The 22,193-nt window shown below is 48.1% G+C and overlaps 11 protein-coding genes across 11 annotated transcripts; 5 read left to right on the plus strand and 6 right to left on the minus strand.

The window, feature by feature from the left end:
- Positions 1-226: 226 nt before the first annotated feature.
- FMAN_10994 (uncharacterized protein) lies at positions 227-1,189 on the minus strand (the record flags this gene model as incomplete). Its single annotated transcript, XM_041833750.1, has 1 exon — positions 227-1,189. The coding sequence occupies one exon, from the start codon at positions 1,187-1,189 to the stop codon at positions 227-229; it is 963 nt and encodes a 320-aa protein (XP_041684082.1).
- Positions 1,190-1,959: 770 nt separating this feature from the next.
- FMAN_10995 (uncharacterized protein) lies at positions 1,960-3,102 on the minus strand (the record flags this gene model as incomplete). The annotated part of the gene is made up of 1 exon (XM_041833751.1): positions 1,960-3,102. The coding sequence occupies one exon, from the start codon at positions 3,100-3,102 to the stop codon at positions 1,960-1,962; it is 1,143 nt and encodes a 380-aa protein (XP_041684083.1).
- A 397-nt stretch (positions 3,103-3,499) lies between these two features.
- Positions 3,500-4,609, plus strand: FMAN_10996 (related to aryl-alcohol dehydrogenases; the record flags this gene model as incomplete). Its single annotated transcript, XM_041833752.1, has 3 exons — positions 3,500-3,513; positions 3,557-3,951; positions 3,999-4,609. The coding sequence occupies 3 exons, from the start codon at positions 3,500-3,502 to the stop codon at positions 4,607-4,609; spliced, it is 1,020 nt and encodes a 339-aa protein (XP_041684084.1).
- Positions 4,610-5,542: 933 nt separating this feature from the next.
- Positions 5,543-6,147, plus strand: FMAN_10997 (uncharacterized protein; the record flags this gene model as incomplete). Its single annotated transcript, XM_041833754.1, has 2 exons — positions 5,543-6,031; positions 6,097-6,147. The coding sequence occupies 2 exons, from the start codon at positions 5,543-5,545 to the stop codon at positions 6,145-6,147; spliced, it is 540 nt and encodes a 179-aa protein (XP_041684085.1).
- Positions 6,148-6,594: 447 nt separating this feature from the next.
- On the minus strand, positions 6,595-8,769 carry FMAN_10998 (uncharacterized protein; the record flags this gene model as incomplete). Its single annotated transcript, XM_041833755.1, has 5 exons — positions 6,595-7,265; positions 7,310-8,358; positions 8,404-8,516; positions 8,566-8,664; positions 8,719-8,769. 5 exons carry the CDS (start codon positions 8,767-8,769, stop codon positions 6,595-6,597), a joined length of 1,983 nt encoding a protein of 660 aa, XP_041684086.1.
- A 988-nt stretch (positions 8,770-9,757) lies between these two features.
- On the minus strand, positions 9,758-10,480 carry FMAN_10999 (uncharacterized protein; the record flags this gene model as incomplete). Its single annotated transcript, XM_041833756.1, has 1 exon — positions 9,758-10,480. One exon carries the CDS (start codon positions 10,478-10,480, stop codon positions 9,758-9,760), a length of 723 nt encoding a protein of 240 aa, XP_041684087.1.
- A 1,238-nt stretch (positions 10,481-11,718) lies between these two features.
- On the plus strand, positions 11,719-13,182 carry FMAN_11000 (uncharacterized protein; the record flags this gene model as incomplete). Its single annotated transcript, XM_041833757.1, has 1 exon — positions 11,719-13,182. The coding sequence occupies one exon, from the start codon at positions 11,719-11,721 to the stop codon at positions 13,180-13,182; it is 1,464 nt and encodes a 487-aa protein (XP_041684088.1).
- A 72-nt stretch (positions 13,183-13,254) lies between these two features.
- FMAN_11001 (uncharacterized protein) lies at positions 13,255-14,455 on the minus strand (the record flags this gene model as incomplete). The annotated part of the gene is made up of 2 exons (XM_041833758.1): positions 13,255-13,868; positions 13,924-14,455. The coding sequence occupies 2 exons, from the start codon at positions 14,453-14,455 to the stop codon at positions 13,255-13,257; spliced, it is 1,146 nt and encodes a 381-aa protein (XP_041684089.1).
- Positions 14,456-15,923: 1,468 nt separating this feature from the next.
- Positions 15,924-17,759, plus strand: FMAN_11002 (uncharacterized protein; the record flags this gene model as incomplete). Its single annotated transcript, XM_041833759.1, has 2 exons — positions 15,924-16,007; positions 16,059-17,759. 2 exons carry the CDS (start codon positions 15,924-15,926, stop codon positions 17,757-17,759), a joined length of 1,785 nt encoding a protein of 594 aa, XP_041684090.1.
- A 33-nt stretch (positions 17,760-17,792) lies between these two features.
- Positions 17,793-19,157, minus strand: FMAN_11003 (uncharacterized protein; the record flags this gene model as incomplete). The annotated part of the gene is made up of 1 exon (XM_041833760.1): positions 17,793-19,157. The coding sequence occupies one exon, from the start codon at positions 19,155-19,157 to the stop codon at positions 17,793-17,795; it is 1,365 nt and encodes a 454-aa protein (XP_041684091.1).
- A 626-nt stretch (positions 19,158-19,783) lies between these two features.
- On the plus strand, positions 19,784-22,122 carry FMAN_11004 (putative alpha-galactosidase C precursor; the record flags this gene model as incomplete). Its single annotated transcript, XM_041833761.1, has 3 exons — positions 19,784-19,868; positions 19,922-20,528; positions 20,580-22,122. The coding sequence occupies 3 exons, from the start codon at positions 19,784-19,786 to the stop codon at positions 22,120-22,122; spliced, it is 2,235 nt and encodes a 744-aa protein (XP_041684092.1).
- Between the last annotated feature and the right edge of the window lie 71 nt (positions 22,123-22,193).

The following is a 22,193-nucleotide window of genomic DNA, read 5'->3' on the forward strand; positions in this document are numbered from 1 at the left end:
CTCCCGGCCCACGACGGTTTTCTTGTATAGCTGGCGATTTGAGTGCAATTCGACATGGTCTGGAATGTGACGAAGGTACTAGACTTCTGCGGCCAACACTGGGTAACATGCACCTTACCTTGCAAATTGCTCAGAACGAGCAAGCCAGACCCGTGTACACGACTTGCTCTCCAGTCAATCATCACATTACATTTAATTGCTATTGTAGCATGAATGTATTGGTAGACTAAGCCTTCGAAATCTTTGCCTGGAACGCCTTAACAGCATCCAACACCTTCCCATCAGCCTCAAGCCCAAGACCATAAGCCCTAGAAATATCAAATCTCGCTGGCCAACTATTTACAATAGCCTCAATAGCCGGATCTCTCTTCTCCTCAATCTGCGCAAGCGCCTTGTCACCGCCAACCTCCTTCAAAGCATCTAATATCTCCTGCACCGTAACCGTAATTCCAGGCAAGTTGACCACTCTCGAGTCGCCGAACTTCTCTTTTGGAACGTCCTTGATCTTGACGAGGTTCTTGATCACTGTTGCAGGACTACAGACCCAAAGTTCGAGGTCTCTGCTAACAGGTAGACTATTAGGGACTCCTTGAAGAGACTCTCGGACAATGCCTGATGCAAAGCTTGATGCAGCTGCTGATGGTGCGCCTGGGCGGACGATAACAGTGGGCAGTCGAACGATGCGTCCATCAAGAAGACCACGACGGGAGTAATCGTTGATCAAAAGCTCCACAAGCAATTTCTGAATGCCGTATGAACTTTTGGGCTGAGGAAGAGTGCCAACCTCCGTCACTAGATCTGTCTGACCGTAGATAGCGCACGAGCTAGCGAATATCACTTTCGTACCAGGATATTCGGTCCGTAGCACGTCAAGGATACTTCGCACTGAGTCAACGTTGATCTTGAGGCCTAGATCTAGATTGGCTTCAGCGCCACCGGACATGAGACCATGAAGGATGTAGACGTGGCTGAAGCGGTTGGATAGCAGGGATGTAACAGCTGATGGGTCTGTTAGGTCTGCTTTGAGGGATGTGACCTGACTCTCTGCGCCCGTGGGGATTGCGGGTGTGATGATGTCGGTGAGGGTGAAGTGAGCGGAGGGCATGGCTTTGAGGAGAGACGTGATGAGTTCTTGGCCGATGAAGCCACCAGCTCCAGTTATGAGGATATGATCTTTGGTTTGAGTCATGGTGAGTGTTTTTAGAAGGAAGTATTACGTATGCGTTGATACTTTGTGGGTATGCTTCCAAATACTGTAGTACATGTGGATATTATGGTCTTGAACCCAAACAATCCCTTCTTTTAACAATATTCTGAAGGTGGCAATCTTTTGCATCGTCGCACTTGTTCCATAATCTGCATTGATCCAAGTTACCCTAGTGGCGACCACTGGATGCCTGGTCCCCTTGGTGCCGTTATGGGCTGGCGGTCCGAAATCCTATTGGTTGGGTGGAGGCCCGCGGATCTTGCACCATGTCTCGACCGGAAACCAGACCGAGCCAGCACTGAAACATCCATCGGATGCAAAATCACAGTCAGCAACTAGAAGGGCCTTTTTATCAATCTCAGGTATGGGAGAAATCTGGGGATGGCTACTTTCTACCGTAGGGTAAACAGGCTGGACTGGAAATGGAGTCCAGGGGATTTAACAGAGTTTAGGATATGTAACATTAATACATAGAGCTGAACAAACAAGCATAAGATTGTAGTTTATCAGTAAAGACATCAAGTTATTCAATCCTATTTACTGTATTATAGAAATTGTAAGAGAGCCACAATACCTTCACAGCCTATTAGACAAGAGAGGCGTATGTGTAAGGCGCGTGATGTGAGCTGTCAGCTATGAGGTTTATCAACCCAAAGTAACAAGAGAGGCGTACAAATCTCTTCAACTACGGTATCTACAGACACTATTTGTAACAAGATTATTAGGTGATTTATATAATTCAGATCTATTTCTTAATTGGAGCTAACCCATGCCTCAACATCATCAATCCTCACATATTTAATATGCTGCCGATGCCAAGTATACGCCACATGCGCAACATCCCTATCCCCATCCTTCTCAACATAAATACTAGGATAACTCAACTCCCTATTCTCTTGCCCCGAAGAACTATTTGTCCCACAGAACCCGTCTCCATCCTCAAGCACACGCTCTCTCCACGTCAGCCCCTTATCCTCCGAAACTCCAAGCGTCAAGGTCTTTCTCGGCGTTCCCCAAATGGCATCCTTTCCTGTCTTTGTGACCTGATTGGGTCGCTTATCATCTTCAGGGGTGATGTCATCGTATAAGCCTTGTCGCTTGAGGGTATCGGCTGAGGCGTTGGATCTGTTGAAGACAATGGCGATATGGCCTGATGACAGGCGAGCTGCACAGATGCCGCTGTTAGGGTTTGGGAGTGTCGTTGCTTTTGGTGTTTCCCAATCGATGCCGTTATTGGATGTCGAGCGGTAGACGTTATCTGCCCAGCGGCTTCGGTAGAATGCTACCCAAGATGAAGCGCCGGATGCTGGGAGAAGGATGTTCATGTGGACTGAGCCGACACTATCTGATGCTTGCTTCTCTTTCCATGATGCACCATTGTCATCTGAGTATAGGACTCCGGAGATATCGTCGCTGCCAATCCATCTATGGCCAGGCTCTGTGCGACAGTAGAAAACTGGCAAGATCCAGGTCCCATTGCCATTAATGACGATGGGTTGTCTGATAAAGATGCCAGTCACGTCAGGCAGTAGCCGACTAGCCTCAGACCAAGTACGACCCTGGTCAGAAGATGTGCGCTTCAGGATATAAGCGCCATCCTGATTGCCCGCGTCTTGCGAAGTGTGAAGCAACCAGATATCCCCATTATTAGGCGCTCTGAACAAGACTGGATTTTGACAACTTCTATTCTCATCAAACGAGATCTTCTGTGGTGTAGTCCAAGACGATGATCCTCGCTCTAATCGGGACAACCAGATGCTGATGTCAGGCAGTCCTTCTTGTGAACCACCAAACCACGTACAGAGCACAGTCTTGTCAGGGAGTTGCAACAAATTCGAAGCGTGCGATTGAACTGTCGCTGAAGGAACAGGAATGGTCTGAATATTTGGTGCCATGATGACTTGCGGGTATTGGGCTGATTGTCGATGCTGCAATGGGTTTTGTCTTGGTGGTTTAAAACATGACCTCCTCTGTGTGACTTCCCCACGATCTCAGCGGATATTAGCCCGAACCTACGTCCACTATAAATGACTCGCTGACCAATTGGAAGGATGGCCGATTGAATGGTGTTGGAGGTGAGGGGTTGGCTGATCCCGGTGGAATAATGCGGGGAAGGAAATGTTCGGCGATATCAGCGTTGGCGAGATCGGCATGAAGATGACCCGTTGCCTCGAGCCGGGTAAGTAAATTTCCAACAGAGTAATGGCATAAAAGCGGCATTTAAAAACATAACAGAAAGGACGGTTCAATAGTCACATCACATCTCGTACCATCCTTACAAGTGCCTTCAGAATGGAATACGTCAGGTAAGCATCTCCACCACCAGCCAGTCCTCTACTAACAGCACAGACTCGGCAACACAGGCCTCAAGATCTCAAAGGTCATCCTCGGCTGCATGACCTTTGGCTCAAGCTCATGGCAAGGCTCACCCTGGGTTCTCGACGAGGAAGATGGCCTGAAGCTTCTCAAAGCTGCCTACGACCAGGGCATCAACACCTGGGATACAGCTGACACGTACTCCAATGGCGAGTCAGAGGTCATCATTGGCAAGGCGTTGAAGAAGTTCAACATTCCTCGTCAAAAAGTCGTTATCTTATCAAAGATCTTTAATCCTGTGATGGATGATGGTACAAGACCTGCTAGTATCAATGATGGGCCGCTTGTGAATCAGATGGGGTTGAGTAGGAAGCATATTTTCCATGCCGTCGACAAGTGTCTTGAACGTCTTGGAACCGACTACATTGGTAAGTCTGTCTGACTTGATAAAGTAAGCGACATGCTGAGGGTACAGACGTCCTTCAAATCCACCGTCTAGATCGTGAAACACCCCCCGAAGAGATCATGCGCGCTCTTCACGACGTCGTGCAATCCGGCAAAGTCCGCTACATCGGCGCCTCATCAATGTACACCTGGGAATTCGCCCGTCTCCAATACATCGCCGAATCGAAAGGCTGGACCCCTTTCATCTCCATGCAACCCTTTTACAACCTCCTCTACCGCGAAGAGGAACGAGAAATGCTCCCCTTTTGTGAAGCCACAGGTGTCGGCGTCATTCCCTGGAGTCCTATCGCACGTGGTCTTCTCGCCAAGCCTCTGTCGAGCAAGAATGATGAGGCGAATCAGTCGATTAGGAGCCAAAGTGATAAGAAGACGGAAGCGTGGTTTGCGGATGCGAATTTGGAGATTGTGAATAGGGTTGAGAAAGTTGCTGCTGATAAGGGGATAAGTATGGCGCTTGTTGCTACGGCGTGGGTGTTGCAGAAGGGATGCTATCCGATTTTGGGGTTGAATTCTGAAAAGAGAATTAAAGAGTCGGTGGAGGCGTTGAACGTAAAGTTTACGAAGGAGGAGTTGGAGTATTTGGAGAACGAATACCGGCCAAGGAATATTCAAGGCATGTAGGCTCATGGTTTAGATAATTGCTGAATAAACGACTTAGGATAAATGCATAAATGAGAATCATTTCGCTTCCATCATTTGGACAGGACGCATTGGAAACAGCAACCGCCAATTTAAATCAGCACATTGACTAGGCATTGACTGGGCCCGAAAAGACAGACATACATACACCTCTCGTCAGATCGCTCGATATGACATAATAAGCCAGTACAAAAGCCCTGGCCAGGCGCCAAATACTCGATAAAATGCATCTGGCCCTCGGGTTCATGTAACCCTCAAAAGCAGGGGTTCAAGCCCAGCTAATTGTTTCATTGGTCTGTCCGCTAAGACTTATGGGTAAGGCTGGTACTAGGCCAAGGAAAGCGAGAAGAAACACGCCCAGCCCTTAAAATGTGGATTTTAAGTCAGCAATACATCTGTTTAAGAACTAGTATAATACAACCTCACCTCTAACTACCTATTTGAGAAGTATAATATTATGTCTAAACGAAGCTAGCCCCACAGCCAAGCCCTGTCACCGCAAGAACGACCTCTAACGAAATAAATTGTAGATCAAGCTAGCCAGTCATCATCTTCTGACCTGAACACATTAAAAGGGAGTCAAAAGGCTAAGTAGGTGATTGTGGCTTATTATGCTTCTCCTATAGGTGGATTCATTTCATCATGAGTCAGGCTCGGTTATGCCAAGGCTGGCATACGACTCTGGACCTGGCTTTTTTTGACGAGATCACAGGGTTCACCGTGATATGGCGAGTGATCTTGGCTTCCTGAGGTGCTATCATTTTTCTATAAAGGTGGACTTCTTTGACTCTTTTCCCTATCTCAAGCCGCTCCTCATCCAGCTTCAACTCAGCAGTAACCTCATCAAGCTCTCCTTCGTCCTCCTCTATACCAGCTACCCCTTCGTTTCATCCCGCCTGCTTAATACTCTCCACTATGCATACTTCCTCCATCCTTATGGCTACGGCCTTCTATACCTCCACTGTCACTGCCCTCGCGACACCGCAGCTCTCAAAGCGGTTCTCCGTCCCCGGAGCCTCAAACGAGGATGGTTTCACCATCCCAAAGGGCATTCAGCCAGGTACCTATGAAGTTTTCATTGATGAAGCTGGTATTGCCCACCACACCCAGCTTGCCGGCGGCGATAAGCCCAAGAATGAGCCTCGGGTAGACCAAATCTCGTCCAATGACGACCTTTCCGGTCTTGACCGAAGACAAGAAGACACAGGACTTCGATTCATCACTTGTGGGGATTCAAGGGAGATGGACCGTGGTTCCACGGACGATGCAGTCCGTGACTTGGTCAACCAATGTGGCAATGGTCGTCAGGTCCAGTCCGGCCACCACATCTACTCTGTCAGAGGCAACGTAGCAGTATTTTACTGCAACTATGTCACCATTGCCAACTCACCTCCTCCTTTTGGGGTCTGGGGTACGCCCCAGACTTGCTACGGCGACAGAGTCTGGAATATTATTGTCAGTGACATCAGCGGGAAATGTGGCTCGTTCAAGCCTGGCTGGAGCGAGGACGTGTATGCTAAGCAGAAGAATTCTGTTGGGTATCACGAAGTTGGCGGGGATAAGAACTTCTGTGGCGAGGAGCACTTTTAAGGCTCTTTGAAGTTCTTGGTCATTTTTGGAGAGGCGGTCAGATTCATTAATGGGAACTGATGGAGGGTCCAACAAAAGCCGCGGGCCTCTTTTGCCCTTGGGTGAATAGGCTGCTAAGCCTGAATGAATAGTGCATTAGTGTGAGAGCCAAAGTCTATAAGGAGAACGTGTGATGTTCTAGATTAGTTATAATATAGATGGAATCACTTCTCTCATACCAGCTCACAACCTATTCATAGGTATCCCAAGTGTCTACGGAGGGTCAAGGAAAATGCTGAAATTTCAGAGTATTTTACGAGGCCAAATTAGGTCGTGAGATACTGAAATAATTGGGGAATTGTAACATCTGTTCCATATTTAAACATTCAGATGCCCCTTCAAGATCCTTCTGTGTTTGGAAAGATAGCCATTGACTGCATGTACCCATCGACATCAAGAAACGAAGGGTCAAAGCCAAAGATGGGTGATAGCCCAAAGGTCGTATCCCATGTTGGCATCGTGTTCCCATCAATCCCGGTGAACATATCAGGATTAGTATTGTAGACATCTTCAAGACCTTGAGTGGCCTCATTTGCAGGCATCATCGATGATATAGCATTCTGCACTTTATCCTGTACTCCATGTGAGGTCAAAAGACTCGTCACAGTCTCCAGTCCTCTGATCATAAGATTAGCCAAATGCCACTTCCCCATGGACAAAGACCGAAAATGGCTGATCAGTCGAGTAATCTGATCCAACGCTTGATCACGTCTGAACAGGTTATCCCCGTACTTATGTGACACTTTGGCGAGGAACATGGCTGCGAATGCTGTCATGGAGAGAAGATATGATGGTATCCCGACGATGCTGGTGGAGAGATCAGGGTCGGTGAGGAGGATGTCGATGATGGCTGATGCTGAAGTCACTGCCATTGAGGCTGTGTCGAGGAAGTGGCTGGGTATTTGGTTTGATTGGCCGCGAAAAACGTGGGAGTAGAGGTATAGTTGGGCGAGATGGAAGTGGAAGAGAGCGCCTTTTCGTGGGAATGCTCCGATGTTGGGATGACCCTCTGTATCTTGTTAGCCCTGTGTAAGAATGAAGCTGGAGACATACCTGGGAGCCGGTCCGTCCACTTCGTGATCCACTGATCCAGCTGTCGATGATAGTGTCCAATCTGACTCAGATACAATCTAGGAATCTCCTCTCCTTTATCGGGGCCGAATAATCGTCGTATGTTCCGCAAGATACCCATCAATTCGACCTGACTCATGAGTCTTTCATCTTGGTCCGTAGCCAGCGGACAGTTAAGAATGCCTTCCCAGTCTTGCGTCAGCCAGTCGTCCTGGATAATCGCCGGTCTGTCGTATAGAATAGCAAGATGTTGATCGCAGATGTAAAGAATGGACCAGATACGCGCAGAGTCCATGGCTTCTTCGGATTGATCCTTTATGGCGAGACTGTAACTATTGTGGATATTGCATTCTGCAGCACGTCTGATCGCATGGCCTGATAATGTCCAGGACAGATCGCTCAGCCAGTATGAAGTGATGCTGAGAGCTCGGAAGTAGTCCCTATCGCCTTGTCGTTGCAGCATCGACTTTTCGGTCAATCGACGAAGTTCAGAATTGCAGATACCGTATACTTTATCGGCTGCGGGATCGTGAAGCGCTGCAATTGTCAGTGTAGCTGCGCATAAGATTGATGACTTCCGGCGAAGTTGCTCAAGGGTTTTGTAGGGGCATCCGATAGAATAGATGAATCCGTCTAAACGATCTCGATAAACACAAAACAGCCGCTCAGCGTCAGCCAGTGAGATCTGTCCTTGAGAGATAAAATCATTTATAGCTTGGCTTGGATTCTCATTCCCACTTCCAGGTGATCGAAGTGCTCTCATTCTCGTGAGGGTGTAGAGAGAGTGAATAGGAGCGTGAGGAAGTCGATCATCTTCGGGCGTGAGTTTCGGCGAGTTGTCGCATGATGGGCCATAATTATCCTCCAGATGGAGTGTCGTTGACTCTTGTGGTGGCGGTGCTGATGAATCCTTTCGCTTGTTCATTCGCGATGTTTGTAATGGCGGTAATTCTGGTAAGCCCATTATACTTCTCATCTCCTTCACTGCTGTGTACATCTGGTCGAGATCCGATAGCATTGCTTCTGATAGCCTGGTACAGTCAGCGGGATCTCAGCAAAATTGACCTCAAGCATACTCCGTCTTTTCATCAATGATGGTCTGCAAATTCTTGCTCACGGCGCAGTTGCTCAGCTTCTTCTCTTTACACCGTCGACATGGTGGTCCAGCATCGTCCATAAAGCATTTGATCTAGATAAATCAGTCACTTGATTTTATGGCTCACTGGAAGTCATAGTACCTTGTGCTTCCGACATGTTGTGCATGCCCTGATATGTCTCGAGATGTGAGCCACGGGATGCTCCGAATTGGAGGTTATCGCCACTCGTTTTGGCGGAGGCTATTGCTGATCAGCGCCCATGCACCCTGCAGATCAATTGCACTGCCAACGTACCACACTCCCCTCATACTCTTGCGTCGCAGTACTTCCATTCCGTTTTGACATGTTGGCTCGATATGTCCTTCTCGCGACTGGCTCATTACTAAAAAACAAGTCAAAGTTGAGCAGACTCGAAACGCGGGGGAAGTTAGTCAGCCAACATTACTCCTTTGACTAGAGCGAATATGGTGGGGATCTGTCGCTGGGGAAATGCGGAGGTCCCCAGGGATATCGTTAGTCCGCGTTCAAGTATAAATGAAACATATCAATAAATACAAGAATTAATTAGCTTTAAAATACTAAATAAGTCTTCAAGATTGAAATTTTCTATTAATCATTTACATCCTTTAAGAAAGAAAAAAAATCAAAATCGTTAATTTAGTAAGTTAACATCTAGCTTAACAACCGCAAATGCAAAAATGGGTGTTGGCACTCTATTCATTTGGAGCCTTCTGACCTATCGCGCCTTTTCGGATAAAGTAGGAGGATAATAATGCAGTGGTACCTGTATTTCTTACAATTAAGGCTAGCTGATGTCAGAAAAGTGACATGAAAATCTGATTCTATCTGGTAAATTCATGTCAGAAGTAGTTCACTACCCTGTAGCACACTACGACGTGACAGTCCTAATTTTAGGATCGCTCTCTGCTGAAGATTTTCTGAATTGACTGGTAACAATAGAGATGGCGCCAATGCCAAGAAGGACATGAAGACCATGTTGGAGGGTATTTTTGCAAGCACTAATGGGGTAACTATCATCCTCTTGACTTTGCTACGATTAACCAAGAATCCTGAATAAAGATTGTGTTTCCTTTATCAGCGAGCAGTACATAATTCTTATCTAAAACCACTCTTCCAGTCGCAGAATAGGTCTCGCCAACGACAACGATTACGTTCACCACCCCGAATCGCTAGGTGTACTTCAAAATGCTCGCATCAAGCACAAGAAGAGCTCACCACTTACGAATGAAATAGGCCAGATATTAAGAAGTAGAAGGATAATACGCTTGATTACTGTAATGTAAAGAAAGCTAATAACATAAATATAAATAGATTATTTTAGAAGCTTCTGGATGCAGGATGCAACTTCATTAGGCATATTAATAAAAGGACTATGTCCAGCATTAATCTCTTCAGTGTTAATGTCAACACCTTTTGCAGTCTCCTCCACCATTATTTTCTGGATATGAATAGGGATTGCAGCATCCAAAGAGCAGTAAATATATGTCGTTGGTACTTGTCGCCACCCTTCGTTCGTAAGAGGTGTATGGAAAACCTGGTAGCTATGTGGCTTGAGGGCCGGGACGACTGCCGCGACTTGTTCGGGAGACAGGTCATTATAGAAGATTTTCTCCGGAGTCGATGCTTCGACAGAAAGCTTGTCCTCCGCAATATCCCACCACGGGAGGTCTTGACCCCCAAAGGCAGCGATAAGTGACTTGTCTTTCGGGATGATGAATGAGCAGCAGAGGACAAAGTGCTCAACGGCGCCGCCAGAACCAAAAGCGCCGATGGCTTCCGCTGAAGGGATGCCACCGTACGAGTGAGCGACGAGGATGACCTTTTGGCCTTTAGAGGCAGCTTGCGATATAGCCTGTTGGATGGCCTTGACGTCGGCGGCGAAATCGGTAATGGGCGGATCTGCACCGACCGAAGGAAGGTCGACGTAGTCGACATTGAACCCGGTCTGTTCAAGGATGTCGCCAACTGCTTTGAAGACCGAGGCTGGATGCCATGCACCAGGCACAAAAATGACACAGAAAGATGCAGGACTCATGATATACGTTAAGAACTATCAATGGTAAAAAGGGGTTGGAAAGGAAGATAAAGGTTTGGCAATTGAGGCGGGGAATCACCGAGAAGATATACCCTCAATCTCCTTATCAGGAATGGGTCTGGGTCGAGAATGGATAGCTATCTTTAGTCTATATATTGAGCTGTTGGCAATATTCCGAGGTAAGTCGGGTAATGGCTAAATAAGTGTCGGGTAATGGTTTAGTGTTATGTTGAGTACTCCAATATGGTTTAGTATTAGATACAGATAGGACACATACCTGCCTATTATAAAAAAGAAATAGAAAAATAAAGGATGCATGTTGACTTGGCCACCAATTCTGGGCTGTACGGACCTAATAGGAAACTTAAAGATCTGAGGATGATTTTTGCGCACATTTCGAGCGACGGGATCAATCTTGGCCCAGGTCCAGTAAAGTCTCTGGCCAGGTTTTATGATGTCACTGATGGCGACTAGATTCTCCGCAACGCTGACTCACTGACGCTCTAGGCCCTGGTCCGCTACATACAGAAAAAGATTGGAGACATCTATCCTCGCCTGCCCTGGCTGCAGCATGCCAGAGATTGTCTACGAACCTGAGGCAATCCACAGTAAAACCAATACATTGCCCGATTCGCGGGCCATGTTCAAGAGCTGGTGACTCAAGTCTGATGGCGGCGTTGTGCTTCCTCCATTTGCCAGTTCCAAAGCGAGATAGATGATGCCAAATGTCCGGTAACATTCTCTCCCTCTATCATTTCTATCATTTTTTAGGCTTAACGAGGATGACACATGACGAGGATGGTGAAGAGGGTCCTGACAATGTGATTCAAGTTGATAAGTTGAGGGAACGGATGAATTCCCGTCTGGCTATCTAAACCAGCTTCCTAAGTGCTATGATGAGTGACATAAGTAAGTCTAGATTAAATTATTTTCAATACTATTTTTAATAGTTATTATATATCAACCTGCTGAATGAAATTGAACTTCCCTGCTAGGCGTTCTGCCCCCAGTGAACTTTCAGCGCGTGGCCGGATTAGAATGGCTGGTGGGGCTCCAAGTGGTCAATAGGAGTGAAGACCGATAGACACGGACCAGCTCGCGGATGTCGGATAAGAACCTGGTGCAACTGTCGGCTACCCTAAACTGAATCGGAAGACGATGATTATTTATCTCAATTGGCATCTACACCATTGCCTCTGAAAGTCGATAAGCATCATCACCATCATCACTCCTCCATAATGGTACAGACTAATACACTTATCTTGGCTGACGCCCTCTCATCGTTGCCCCCTGTCCCAACATCCCATCAACAACTCCGCACTCAAACACGCTCCAACATTAAAAACCCCTCCTCACCAGCTCCGGTGCTAGTTATCCTCGACGATGACCCTACAGGCACCCAAACATGCCACGACATCACCATCCTAACAGTCTGGGATGTTCAGAACCTAGTCTCAGCTTTCAAACAAGTCGGGACAGGCAATGGCTTCTTCATCCTCACCAATTCACGCGCCCTTCATCCCCAGCAAGCACGTGATCTCATGATCGAGATCTGTACCAATTTAAAGACAGCTGCTCAAGAGTCAAACGTCCCGTACGAAATCGTGCTACGCGGCGATTCTATATTGAGAGGTCACTTCCCGCTGGAGCCTGAGGCCGTGGAGCATGTGAATGGCGCGTTCGACGCGTGGATCTTGTGCCCGTTCTTCCTCCAGGGCGGACGATACACCATAAACGATATCCACTACGTTCATGAGGGTGATCAGCTCATCCCTGCAGCTGACACGCCTTTCGCGAAAGATGCCACTTTTGGATATAAGAGCTCTAATCTTCGCGACTACGTTGTAGAGAAGTCCAAGGGGAAAATCCCGCATGACAATATCGACTCCATTGATCTGGAGACTATCCGTGTTGGCGGTCCCGATGCAGTTTTAAAAAAGATCATGCAGCTTCCAAAGCGAAGCGACACCCCTGTTGTGCTGGCCATCAACGCGGCAGCTGATGAGGATATCGACGTTGTCGTCACTGCTCTTCTCCAAGCGTCGCAGCAGGGGAAGAAGTTCCTGTACCGAACAGGTGCTGCTTTTGTCTCAGCACGTCTGGGCATCTCATCCATCCCACCACTCTCAGCAGGACAGCTCGGTTTATCCAAGAGCGTCGGTGGCCTCATCATCGCGGGTTCATATGTTCCCAAAACCACGGCGCAATTGGACTCGCTGGTTCAGAAATCGGGAAGTCACCTAACGACGATTACGCTCAACGTCAAAGCACTCCTCAAATCCGATGAGGCAGCGAAAGAGGATGTCGCGAAAGCAATTGACCTTGCGTCACAGCATATCAAGAACGGGCAGGACGTCTTAGTCATGACAAGCCGTGAGCTCATCGTTGGGAAAGACGAAGTTGAGAGTCTGGATATTGGCTCAAAGATTGCACTGGCACTGGTGTCATTCTTGCAGGGACTAGAACAGAAGCCTCGATACATCATCGCCAAGGGCGGAATCACGTCGTCTGATATGGCGACCAAGGGATTGAGGATGAAGCGTGCTCTTATTGTTGGCCAAGCTGCGCCTGGAGTTCCGATGTGGCGATGCGATGAGCCAGAGTCCAAGTGGTCGGGGTTGAACTACGTTGTTTTCCCTGGAAATGTTGGGCATAATGATAGTTTGTATGAGGTCGTGAGGCAATGGAGAGAGTTTGAGTAAGGTAGTCATCACCTAAAAAAAAAAACCGCAGTCACTACAATCTTCTGCAACGCATTCTTTACATCGCATGACCTATTCTAATCTTGGTACTCCTCTCACTATAGCCACTTCATCCCCATCGCTCTGAGAAGAGCTATCATCCCTCGTAGTAGCCATCGTGAATGTTTCGTTTTTGTGGACATATATACCACCGTTAACTTGGCCGCTGTGATGGACGTCATCAAGAGGGATACGATCAGAAACCATCATAGCCCGAGGCGTCAACGCTGAGCCATGGCCCCGACGACGCTGAGCACTTCCACTGCCGTAATCGGCGGGATCTGATCTACCACTCCTTGACGTCGCGTACTTCTTGATGCCTCTGGTAAGCAAGCCCTTGAGCGCCGGTAACGAGCCGACAACAAGAGCTGTTGCTGTTTCCACGGCGCCCCAAATAGCTAGGCCCACGAGATCGACCTGGTTTCCAACGATGACCTTTGTCATGCGAACAACGGCGACGCAGATGATGATTATACCCAGCGAAAACGCAATTCCAAGTCCAATCTTCTTCTTCCTGTCGAGTTGTAAAGAGGGAAGTACTGCGATCGGGAGCGCCATGATCATGAGGTCTGTGGTGACGTCGACGGTTGTTGAGAAGACGACATTAAAGGTCTGTCTCCATTGTTCTTGTGGGGAATCGCAACTGCCTGCGAGAAGTCAGTATATGATCAAAAGACGGGGAGGGTGAGCTGGTTGACATACCATGGAAGTAGTTGGAAGGCGGGCTGCAAGTAAGGACACTGCAGATGACGCACACGATGAGTGCTATGGCTGCAAACACCGAGACTCCGTACCAACACCGACGTATGACAGGGAACGGCTGCACCAGCGAGTAGAACAACGCCAGAAAGCTCGCTTTTACAGACCACAAGATGATCCAGAACATCTTGATGACTGGGAACTGCCACCGAGTGATTTGGCTGCGCTGGAACTCAAGCTCCTTCGGATCATAGGCTATGCGACCAGCCTGGAGGTGAGTCATATACCACAGAGATTCCATCTGCTCTGTCTGCAGTATAGCCATGGTAAGGGCACACAGCCACGCCCATGTAATCCAGTAGTCATCTGCAAGAAAGCGTCGGTTCTGGTGCCATCGCACAAAAAGTCGTAGCGATACAAAGAGCGTAGCGATGGTGAAGCATGTCCAGACGATTATGACGAGTCCTTGGCGGTTCACGGAGCTCGCGGAGCCTGTGAGGGGAGCATCTGGGTCTGGCGGCGGAGGTGTCGACATGATGATGTCTTGGGTAGTGGCTTGCATGATGCATTTTGGGGATCCATAAGGCTACTGATATAGGGGAGTAGGAGTCTGTCGCGAGGCGGCGATAAATGTGTTGACTCAGTAGTGATTGGGCGTCGACAAAGAGAGGCAAGGTTTAAACAATAGGACATCACGGCACAGCCGCATCACATCACACTGCATGTGAAACAAAAGAGATTTGTTCAAGGGGAAAATCTCTACTGGTTGTGTATGTAAATCGATGCAAATCGCGGATCGGATCTGACAGTCATAGAAGGCAATGCGATAGAGGTAAAGCGCCGAATTGGGGAATATCTGTGGTCGATAGCTGAGCTTAAGAGCGGGATATTTTGTATTCTCCCTTTTTCTTTCGGCAAATAATTGGTTCTTGCGAGGTCAAGACGGCAATTGATCATTTGCGTACGAATTGACCATTACAAGCATGAAATGCGAGGTACCTGCAGAGCTGACAGGGAACGTGAGACAGCAGCATCGGACCAATGACATTGTCTGCTCTTTGTTAGTTCAACAAGTGAGAGAAGACAAGGGAGACAACAAGTGCTCGCCTCCCTGCATAATTGCTTTTTCATCGATCCACTTTGTCTCACAGCACTCAAGGGAATTTTAGCCATATTGCAGATCTTGCCGCTTACGATAAGCCCTACCGTTCCTTGCCGTGATTTACATTAATTGAAACGCCAAGTTGGGGGAAAGATGACGGTTAGTCCCGCATCGGATTTCCTATACTGGAATCAGCTCCTGTTTGGGACGAAGGGAGGAAAGACATGTCTCATGCTCAGCTGGTGTGGAGTGAGAGCACTGATCACGCACGCATGAGTCTAAGATTTGTAATGGAACCCTGATGATGCTAGGGAAAGCTAGAGTTCGTGATGGACTTGGGAAAAGGTCACGATTGCAACCAGGACGAATGCAGGGAGGGGATTTGGTGTCAGCATGATCCATACTATGCGAGTCAATTCGAGCATGGCTCAGCCATTTGCTTGCTCCAGACTGTTGGGTTCACAACAGTCCAATACGATGCAAATGTGCATGCATGATGCCCACTCAGTAAATGATAACTCACAATTGATGGTCCATTTGGCGGATCTGATTTGCAGATAACAAAGCTGTCAAGTTACATCTAGTCTCTAGTCCTGCATCGTTGCCGCATAACCGCATATCAAGGGCTCCCAGTGCCTGCATGATATTTGCCTGCATGCATACATGCATCCACCAACAATCACTCCAGTCTCTTCAATACCTGCCCCAAACTCACTATTAGTCAGAAATCGAGAACACATAAGCTCGCCGAGTTTGCACGACTTAGCTGTGGCGAAACGACGCATTACAAAAAAACAATGTTGCGCATAGATTAAGACTTGATAAGAGCCGCTTAGTTACATTCTCCTCTGTACATACTTGCACATACTTCAATTTTCTTTTTCCTGGTGCATCGATCAGCATGTATTCCGGGATTCTTTTTCTACTCCTCGCGGTACTTGCCGTTTGCACAGGAGCAATCGGTCCATTACCGAGATGCAAATGCGTATGTATACAACATCCAATCTATCATATATAATTCAGCTAACGGTTAAAGACTCCCGGTCAATGCTGCTGGCCCTCTCTCACAGAATGGACAGCCTTTGATAGCAAGATTGGCGGCGGTCTTATCAAGACTGAGCCAATCGCGCAGTCATGCTACCCCGGTCCAGGGAAGAATCTCAAGCACTGCGCTTACGTGAACAAAATGTGGTCGGATCAGGATTTCCAGTCATCGAATCCTATCGGGAGACCTTATCCGTACAACATCACCTGCGCGCCGGTGAATTACGCTGCAGGTCAAAAGCCTACGACCTGCAGTCTTGGGTCTTTGCCCGTTTACGCTGTTAATGCTACTACTCTGTCACAAATCAGAAACACGATTGCTTATGCGCGTGAGAGGAATATTAGACTTGTTGTTACCGGTACAGGCCATGATCTCCTCGGTCGCTCCGATGGGTTTGGTGGTCTTGAGCTTTGGCTTCATCAGTTCAAGAACGGTATTGATTTTCAGAAGATTTACAAATCTGAGAATCGGTGCAAGAAGTCTAGTTGGAAGGGAAGCGCTATCAAGATTGATGGCAATTACCAGTGGCGCGATGTGTACAAGGTTGCTGAGGCGAATAATGTCATCGCAGTTGGTGGAGGTTCTATTACGCCAGGAGCGATTGGCGGGTGGGCTTCTGGTGGTGGCCATGGACCTGCGACGAGGAACTACGGCCTTGGTGCTGATCAGATACTTGAGGCAGAGGTGATGCTGGCTGATGGGAGAGTAGTCATCGCTAATCACTGCGAGAACACTGATCTCTTCCGCTCCATGCGAGGTGGCGGTCCTGGCTATGGTATCACGTTGAGCAGCACCATCAAAGCTCATCCGAACGTCAAGACAGTCACAGCTCATCACCTCCAGATCACACCGCTGGAGAAGACAAAGAAAAATGCAGATCTCCTCGACGCTGTATCTGTTTTGTTGCAGTCGCTTCCTGATCTCAACGACGCTGGCTTTGCTGGGTACGGTTACTGGTTCCGAAACTACCCGAGAGTCTTTATTGGAAACGCTACATCTGGTTACTCACACGGCTTTTGGACAATCGGTAAGTGCCGTGAAGAGGCCGAGGCTGCCTGGGCTCCTGTAAGAAAGGTCTTGTCGAAGTTTGAAGATAAGCTCTACATCAACGAGAGCTGGGCTACATACGACAATTACTGGTCCTTCTACCACGCAGAGTCAGGGCTGTACGACCCGACGGGTGACACTTCGGTTCTTACGTCGCGATTAATCGACCGTCAGAGCATCAAGAGCTTCAGCAAAGTTCGAAACGCCGTCGAAGTCATGAGCGGTAAGCCTGATGAGTTCGGCACGAGTGTCATTCTTCTCACGTCTGGAGGCCAAGTCTTCAAGGACGCTTCAGACAAGACAAGTGGACTACTCCCCGCGTGGCGAAAATCACACTACGTTCTCGTCTCGGGCACGGGAATTTCTCGTACCGGAAATATCACTGAGCGCAAAGCAGCGAATGACGATGTCACGTTTGTCAAAGGTGCCGCGGCGAAGAAGTTGGCTCCTGATACTGGTGGTTACATGAATGAGGGCGATCGCAATGATCCTGATTGGAAGAAGACGTTTTATGGCAATTTGTATGGTGAGCACCTTAAGACGAAGCGGAAGTATGATCCTTGTCATGTTTTCTATTGTCCTACTTGTGTTGGGTCTGAGGAGTGGGTTGAGAGACCGGATGGGCCTTTATGTAGAGTTGCGTAGATAATAGACAGGATCTAGTTTTGAGTATATAGTCTATTCAACGATGCTTCTGAGTCGTGTCTCCGGTGGATCCCAGACAATATCTTGAATGCTAAGCCGTTGCCTCGCTGGAACCTTGACGCTTCCACTCGCCGAGCTAATCTCGATATTCTCTTCATTCTTGAACAAAAGCATTGGCATCGTCTGGTGATACTCCGCTAATGTGAACATGTCATGATGTCCTTCTGCGTGGGGATTTAATGCGTCCATTGCTCGCGTGCTGATAGCTTCGTAAAGAACTTTTGCATCCTCGACTGTCCCGGCGTGAAATAGGCCAACGCCCAAGCTTGCTACTTTGAGGGGATCACCATCGCCGTGGGGAGTGAATGGGTTTCCGACGTTGTTGACTGATAAGCAGGCGTTGATTCCATAGTCTTTGATTAGCTTGGGGACTATGATTGTACCGCATGGTCGACTGAGTGATTCGCTTTGTTCAGAACCATCAGAACCATGTCTGCCCATCATGTAGAGATCGCTAGTTGGTAGTCCGACAAAGTGGACAGGTAATCTTGTCTCCCTCAGCTTCTGTGACAGTTTGCCGAGATCATCATGAGTAGCCCGAGTAAGCCTGGTAGCATGCCCGAATACAACAGTTGGAGCGCCGGGGTATGTAGGCCATTTGAGACGCTCGAGCTCTTCAATAACATGATTAAAAACAGCCATGTGCGTTCCATCGCCTTTCAGGTTAAACTCAATGTGAAAGTCGAGATGCTTGCCATGCTTCAATGCCGTCTCAATAGCCCACCGAATATTCTGATTCTGTGCCTCAAGGTCAGATTCCACGTATGGAGTACTTCCAATTACCTCAATTTCTGAACTGAACCGTTGAAGCGCTTTCTCAAACATTTCTCGGTTCGCCTCTCCCTTCTCCGTCGAGAATATAGGGTCCTGGGCAAAAGCGCAGATTTGCACTGTCAAAAAGTCCCCGAATTCCTTCTTCAGCCGGATTCCCACTTCCAGAGTCTTGAGCTCAGTTATAGAATCAACCTCAACAAAGGCTCTCATAAAGGTAACACCTTGTTTATAACTCGTGGCTATAAGCTGAGAGCCTCGTAAGTACAAGTCCTCCTCGGTGTAGCGTTTCTTTGCTTCAGCTGTATTGGCCAAGGCTTCTTGAAACCCTCCTGTTTTGGGGCTTAGGTCAGAGTAGTCTGGATGATTGGAGGATTTTGTGTGGTTGCAGGTGAGAAGATATGGTTTGTCGAGGTGAATATGAGGGTGGCAGAGTGAGGGAAGCATTACGCTTGGCGTTGTCTTGTCGGCGGATGGTTTCATGGAGGTCACTACTCCTTCGTCTATGTGGATATCCCATTGTGTTGAAGAGTCTTGGAATGGAAGAATAATGTTTTTGAGGTCCATATCAAATCAAACCAAGATCCCATACGTTGGATTTTAAGAGAATAAACTCGTGAAGATCGTGAATCCATTGACAGTGTCATTGATTCCCCTCATCTCGAATTTGAGCCAATCATGTCGGAATCTGGATGGATATGGGTTCAGGGTAAATAATTATCCGACTTCCACCACTGTAAGTTATGCTTTCATAATAGTATTTATGAATTCCATGGATAAATATCCTGACATTGAATTGGCGTCGCCATCCAAAACCAATTATTGAAAGTCTTAAAGTCAGGTTTCTTATTTGTGCGGATAAACTCAACGTCATGACCAAGTTTATTATCCAAACGACCTCCAATTCTGGGGAATCTGGGCTGATCCTCCGCACAAACGATGACGATCTTGACTCAAAGGGGTATCTTTCGGTAGTCCGCCATCACCAAGTCCAACCTCTCCCCCACAAACTCCAATTCAAGATCGGCCCGAAGTCGAGATCATCACGAGTGATATTGGGATTCTCGAATTTTCCTTGTGACTTTGGAACTTTTGAAATGATGATCTTTTTCTGAGGATTTATAAACATGTCGGATCCCGCGGATAACTCCTCCGTTTTGACTTTCGTTTAAACAACTTTTGCTAGGGTCAAGATGGTGTTTGTTACATTCAAGAGCATTACGACGACGGCAGTTCTGCTCTGTCAGGCCATTTCGGCTGTCGCGGAGAGCTCAGATCGTGAGTCTTCATCTCCATTATTCTCACATTGAACAACATTAATATGTCTGCAGCAATTCGCGTCGATGGCACGTCTTTCGCCCTCAACGGCGATAACGTCTCATACCGGTTCCACGTCGACAACACCACTGGAGACCTTATCAACGACCATTACGGCGGCCCCGTCGCCGAAGATGGAATCACCGCTGAAATTGGCCCCATCCAAGGCTGGGTCAACCTGATCGGCCGCGTCCGACGCGAATTCCCCGACCACGGCAGAGGAGACTTCCGCATCCCAGCGTTCCAGCTCCAACAAGCCAGCGGCACAACCGTCACCGACTTTCGCTACAAGTCTCACGAGGTTGTAGAAGGAAAACCTGGGCTACCGGGTCTTCCGTCGACGTTTGGCGAGGCTGATGATGTGTCGACGTTGGTGGTGCGCATGTACGACAATTACAGCTCTATTGCTGTCGATCTGTCGTATTCGATATTTCCTAAGTATGATGCTGTTGTGCGGAGTGTGAATATCACGAATCGCGGGAATGCGACGGTGAATTTGAAAAAGGTTTCGAGTTGGAGTGTTGATTTGCAGCAGGATGATCTGGATCTTATTGAGATTAGGGGAGATTGGGCACGTGAGGGTATGCGCGTGCGTCGAAAGGTTGACTTTGGAACTCAAGGGTGAGCATCAGATCGGTGAAGCATTGAAACAGATTGTTAATGGCATTGCAGGTTCCAAAGCTCTACTGGTTATTCGTCTCATCTTCATAACCCGTTCCTCGCTCTTGTTTCATCTACGACTACAGAAACTCAAGGCGAAGCTTGGGGCTTTTCCTTGGTGTACACCGGCTCCTTCGCCGTGGACGTTGAGAAGAGTTCACAGGGCCTCACCCGCGCCATTCTCGGTGTCAATCCTCTCGACTTCTCGTGGCCGCTGAAACCCGGCCAAACCTTCACCACGCCCGAGGTCGTCTCTGTCTTCTCAAACAAAGGTGTCGGCGGAATGTCCAGACAATTTCACCGCCTGTACAGAAAGCATTTGATGAAGAGTAAATACGCCGAGGAGACACGCCCTGTCCTTCTCAACAGCTGGGAGGGCTTGGGCTTCGAAATCAACGAGACTGCCATTGAGAAGATCGCCAAGCAATCTGCCGACCTCGGTATCAAACTGTTCGTTATGGATGATGGTTGGTTCGGTAACAAGTACCCGCGAGTTAACGATTCAGCGGGTCTCGGAGACTGGCAACCTAACAAGGAACGCTTCCCTGACGGGTTGACTCCTCTGGTCGAAAATGTCACAGATCTAAGAATTGCCAATGCTTCCGATGATCTCAAGTTTGGCATCTGGTTCGAGCCCGAAATGGTGAACCCCAAATCAGACTTGTATGATAAACACCCCGACTGGGCGATCCACGCAGGCTCATATCCCCGAACTGAGACGCGTAACCAATTAGTTCTCAATGTAGCCCTGCCCGAGGTCCAACAGTTCATCATCGACTCCGTTTCCAAGATCCTCCGCGAATCGCCGATTTCCTACGTCAAGTGGGATAACAACCGCGGAATCCATGAGACTCCTGATCCTACTCTCAACTACAAGTATATGCTTGGTCTTTATCATGTCTTTGAGACTTTGACGAGTCGATTCCCTGATGTTCTGTGGGAAGGCTGTGCTTCGGGCGGTGGTCGTTTTGATCCCGGTGTTCTTCAGTGGTTCCCTCAGATTTGGACGTCGGACGATACAGATGCAGTCGAGCGTATCGCTATCCAATTCGGCACGTCACTAGCGTACCCTCCGTCTGCAATGGGAGCCCATCTATCGCATGTCCCTAACGGAAATGCCCAGAGAATAACGTCCGTCAAGTTCAGAGCCCATGTTGCAATGATGGGCGGCTCCTTTGGCGTCGAACTTGACCCAAGCGATCTTGAGCCTGAGGAGAGGGAACAAATTCCTGGTCTCATTGAACTTTCTGAAAAGATCAACCCGATCGTCATCACCGGCGACTTTTACCGACTTGCCTTGCCTGAGGAAACCAACTACCCAGCTGGACAATTCATTTCTGAGGATGGCAAGAAAGTCGTGCTATTTGCGTTCCAGACAAGAGCCACTATTAATAACTCTTGGCCTTGGTTTCGACTTCAAGGCTTGGAAGCAAGTGCCAAGTACAAGGTGGACAATAACCAGACGGTTTCTGGTTCAACGTTGATGAATATGGGCATTCAGTTGACATTTGAAGGGGATTATGATAGTCAGGTTTTGATCATCGAGAAGCAATAGTTCAGATAGCAACGATATGGGCATACTGTAAATAACGCTCCAGATAAAAGGCTCGCTCATCGATCTCAATA

Source organism: Fusarium mangiferae (assembly GCF_900044065.1).
Source record: "Fusarium mangiferae strain MRC7560 genome assembly, contig: FMAN_scaffold008, whole genome shotgun sequence".
NCBI lineage: Eukaryota > Fungi > Ascomycota > Sordariomycetes > Hypocreales > Nectriaceae > Fusarium > Fusarium mangiferae.